The sequence below is a fragment of the Aplysia californica genome, unplaced genomic scaffold, assembly GCF_000002075.1.
Source record: "Aplysia californica isolate F4 #8 unplaced genomic scaffold, AplCal3.0 scaffold00008, whole genome shotgun sequence".
Lineage (NCBI taxonomy): Eukaryota > Metazoa > Mollusca > Gastropoda > Aplysiida > Aplysiidae > Aplysia > Aplysia californica.
The window spans coordinates 900238-905042 of record NW_004797278.1 but is presented as its reverse complement, the minus strand read 5'-3'; the positions used below and the strand labels follow the sequence as shown (position 1 = coordinate 905042).

Below are 4805 nucleotides of genomic sequence, written 5' to 3'. Positions count from 1 at the left end.
TGTGTGTGTTTGTGTTTCTGTATGTGTGTGTATGTGTGTGTGTGTGTGTGTGTGTGTGTGTGTGTGTGTGTGTGTGTGTGTGTGTGTGTGTGTGCGTAAGAAAGAATGAGACAGGTCCCTTATTAGTCTGTTTGTCAGATCCGATACTAACTGCTTTAGGAACATTATACTTTCATTGAGTTTTGTAGTGACATATCAGAAAACTGAGCCTTTGAATTTCACTTGAACGAACGTTTGCACATATTGGTTATTGTTTTCACCTCCCGGCGATGTCAGGAGCCAGACCACTATACTATTCAAAGGCTAAATTAATTATTTCTAGATCTTAGTGACAATCAAATTTCAAATGACATCATCATGTACACGTTTATGATTCCTTCTGGACAAATCCGTGTCATTAGCATACCCTTAGTGAGATCTGATTCTTTTATATCTTAAAAGAAGTCTATGCCCTGGCATCGACACAGCCTTTAAAACAGTCTTATTTATGCTATTATTCTTTGGCTTTCTTCGTTCATATATCATTGTTTTCATAAACTACCTTTCCCCCTTCTCCAAAATACATCTTGAAGTCAAATCCTAATAGGGTACATTGGCATCTGTTAGCTCTAAACCGTTTACGTAAAATACATGGGTTCGATTCTAGGTCAAAACAGCCTGCCTCTTCAACAATCCAAACTGCACCTTTACAATCAATCAACATTATTCAGGAACACCAGATGTTGACTGATATAGAATCGAAGACAGTGTTGGACCTCCTTACATACCTTCAGCCCCCTGCGCGTCAAGGAAGTATGAGTCGTCCCCAGTTTCCTGGCGTTTTCGTTTGTCCGTGCCAAACAAGCTGAAGAGACAAACACAAAACAGTTAGACACAAAAGTCTGGACAAAACTTCGAGCGTTAAATTAATTAATGGTGAAAAAGCAGTAGGGTTTAACTGGATGGACAGAGTGTAGCAAGCACATTTGATAACGTCACAACAGAAGCATTCATAATATTTAACGAAGTATCGCCACCCCCCCCCCCCCTTTTAACGCCCCCCACCTTTTCTATTTTTTTCACTGTCCCCCCTCCGCTCCCCAAGCCTTGACTTTACAAAAAAATATACGATCTCTAGTAACAAAGCAAGAGTAGTGTTACCAGTTCTCCCATCTACTTTATTCTTTTTTAAACTAGATATCTCTTTGTAAGTTGATGTTATGTTTTGTTCTAGCTGATAACAGCAAAAGTGTGTAAAGAAAATTGTTATTCCACATACTTTCAATAAAGAAAAACAACATGCAGGGGTCACTGTTAGACATATTAGTTGTTACAAAGTTACAGAGAAAAACGGCAGTAAGAGAGAGTTAAGCCCGTTTGAATGCCTGGCTAGTACAAGGCATGACGGGCTCTGTGGAGAGCTGTTTTTGAACTTGGGAACATCTGGAAACAAGATCTGGAAACCTTGCTGAGTCCAAATTTACTACCACTCCGTTTAAAGTATATTATAATTTCCTCTCACCTTTGCTCAGAACTAACGGATTTATCGCTCCCGCTAAAAGAAATAATTAAGAAACCATAACAAAACAAAACATGTGCCGAGAAACAAAAATATTTAATTCATCAGATAGAATTCTTATTCATACGTAACATACTTTGAGGAATCCCAGTCATGCTGAAGATCAGAGATGTGCCTTGTGTATGAAGTTGACCTCGAGCTGGGTTGTTCGTACATCTCTGACCTAAGCAGAGCTTTCAGTGTGTCCACTGCACAGAGAGAAATAATTTCCTCTGGAAACAGGCAATGGTCTGGGCAGAGTAGGTGTATAGGCTGCGTAGCGTGTTATTTTAAAAAATCTTCCTCAAAGCCTCCGCTTCGTTTAAGCATTTACCTGTTGCACATATCTCATGCCTTTCACCATTTAGAAACTGGTCATGCACTGCAATCATGATCTTAAAAAACACACACAGTAACTATTTTCAATAAGGTAAAGCCAATAAACTAGAACTAGTTAAGGGTAAAAGCATTAGAGGTGAAGTGTCACCGTACATTGCCCTACAGCTTCTACTTGTACATAACAATTAAAATCAATCCTGTTAAAAAACTAGGATCAAGCAATTTACGTATGCTAACTCTCAATAAGCAAAAGTCTGCGAACAAAGTGATCCTAAGAACGATTTCGATGAACACGGTCACCAATGTTTTCTTGAGAACGCGACACATTAGATACAACCATTCGGTTGCTTCTCTTCAGAGTCCTAAAGGATGGGAATACAAAACAGACTGGTTGGTGGGAATAAAAGACTCTTAACACATCAATGGATCTAAATCAGCTGAAGTAAGTCCAATTCCCATTTGTGAAAACGGAATTTCCCTTAGACGTCTCACAGAAGGTTAGAACAATGAAAAGTAAAATACCTCGTAACTTACATGTAGATCTATAGAAGAAACATTTGAGAGCATGCAACTAATATTCGGAACATGGTTAAGAAAGTGAATAATGTTCAATGACGTTTGTTAAAAAGCATCAACAGTGTTGAAGATACAGATTCCTATCACATAATTTTGTTTTAACACTTACATTTCTCTCAGAAGCATTTTCGATTCATTGGGGGGGAGGGGGGGGGGGGGGTTAGAATTAGAAAGGGGTTAACGACCATTTGAATGATTTTGAGAACTCAACATCCCATGTTCCCTCAAATTAAGATATCAATCCGTAGTAAAAAAACAACCAAAAACAACAACAAACAAACAAAGACCCAACAACTTAAGCTTCTGATTTGGAACAATTAAAGGTACAGAAGGTCATTTTTACCATCAGCAAGTGAACCCCTATACAATCTTAATCACCTCATCCTGCAATATTAGTATCCCTATGGCCTTTAAAGCAAGCAATGTCAGAATATCGTTGGGTTATAATGAGAATACTGATTATGTATCAAGCTTAACACTGTTACTATTAACAATTGTTCTTCATTTATATTATGATTGTTACCCATGACCCTGTTTGTGGGTGCAGTCATGCTAATATAATATTGTGTTTATGTGTAGAGACGTGCGTAGTGTGTATTGGAGAGGATGTGTTGGAGAGAATGTGTGTATGGGAATGTGCACCTGCATGCCCGTGTGTGTGTGTGTGTGTGTGTGTGTGTGTGTGTGTGTGTGTGTGTGTGTGTCTGTGTGTGCATGTGTGTGTGAGTGTGTGTGTGTGTGTGTGTGTGTGTGTGTGTGCAGGTGGTGAAACACCCAACCAGTGTGCCAGGATTTGGACGAAAAGACTTATTTTGTCTAATTCTAGATTGGACAGCTTAAACAGGCCACCCTCAATACAACGCGTTTTTTCCTAACAAAAATTAGTTAATCAATAAAATAAGAGATCAAAATTATACGCCCGCCATTTCGGTTTTCTTCAGAGAGCAAATTAGACAAGAGTTGACTCCTTTGCTTGGAGTTAGCCACCTTCCATATCCGGAATTGGGTGACAAAACCGTGCCATTTCTGGCTTATATGAGGGCTTTCTAGTGACTTCAGAACCTCATTCAATAGATTTGGTGTCAAGGGTCATGATGACACCAATATTTCAACTTTTTGAAAAAATGGTGGTTAACCCACTTCTAATTCTGTCCCCTTCAATTATATTATCAAATTACTATTTGCTTTTCTGCTTTTGTTGTACACCAGTGTGTTGGATTGTTCCTTTTTCTTTCTAAAGAAAAAAACCTAACAACAACAAAAAAACAACAGAACCCCCAATAATCTCACCATCAAACTTGTTTACAGGAAAGTAGTCTGTCTTACGTTTTGCTGCGGCAATTGGTTGTCTCCTGCAAGTGCAAAATGAGTAACTTCAATAAATATGCGCCATATATAGAGACGCTATATATAGAGAGACGTTAAGTTTAACTGATATATTACATCTCTGAAAATAGACTTCTACCATGACCCTCCTCAAACTAGACTTCCTCTTCCTTCCCGCCAGCGTCTTTAGGCATGCCACGATGTTTGGGTCAAAAAATCCATTTATTACTTTGTGTATTTTTGAGTATTCGAATGTCTAAAGGATTGATAAAGGTTGACCTTTTATTCTAAAAATAAACAAGAATTCACTTTTAGAGGCTTTTTCCGGAAAGACAACCTTCTTAAAAGTTAGCGTGTTTTCCTCAAATTAGCGCGTAACTGAACCGTGACAACAGCCGTGTGTCCCGGTGTCTCTTTATCATGTTTATTTTTGCCGTGCTCCTAAGCTTTTCTTCTTTCAAACAACTATTATACGATCAAGACGATCAAGATTTATGTATTTCTGGCAGTCTAGCATACACATGAGTCCTGTTCTTGCAAATTGTAGGTTGTCTTAGATCAAACAAGTCCACATTGGTAAAAACGATTTAGGATGTCAATACTAAGTTGCAGAATGCCGCGTGGTATATAATCTCCATCCGTAGGTTGCAATCACCGCTGTTTCTTCTTTCGATTCGACAGCCGTTAGATTGCTTTCACTGACGGAACCATCTGGTTCACTCTTGTATTTGACGTGACCTAATCTTGTCTCGAAGATCCCTCTTTTTTTTTTTTTTAGAAGGGAACAGAGCAGTAAATCTAAGTTTCCCCTTTTGAATGTGCAGGTAGTACGACCGAAGGTGTAGGTTTTCACTCTCAAACTAATATTTCATTTCTTAATTATTTCCCGTGTTTGTCCTTAAAGTCATCATGTGGTGTGCCATTATTTTAAATGCAGTGAGAGAGAAAAAGAGTGAAGAGAGGGACAGAGTGAGAGAGAGAGAGAGAGAGAGAGAGAGAGAGAGAGAGAGAGAGAGAGAGAGAGAAA

At 38.7% G+C, this 4805-nt stretch overlaps 1 protein-coding gene across 1 annotated transcript in view; it reads right to left on the bottom strand.

Annotated features, from left to right (window-relative positions):
- The window catches only part of LOC101845589, a 20187-nt gene that overhangs the window by 4051 nt on the left and 11331 nt on the right, over nucleotides 1-4805 (bottom strand). Inside the window, exons 6-8 of the mRNA XM_005089679.3 lie at nucleotides 3743-3804; nucleotides 1635-1746; nucleotides 768-844 (exon numbers count right to left, since the gene is read on the bottom strand). Coding sequence (XP_005089736.1) covers nucleotides 768-844; nucleotides 1635-1746; nucleotides 3743-3804 — 251 coding nt within the window. The remainder of the gene's footprint in view (nucleotides 1-767; nucleotides 845-1634; nucleotides 1747-3742; nucleotides 3805-4805) is intronic.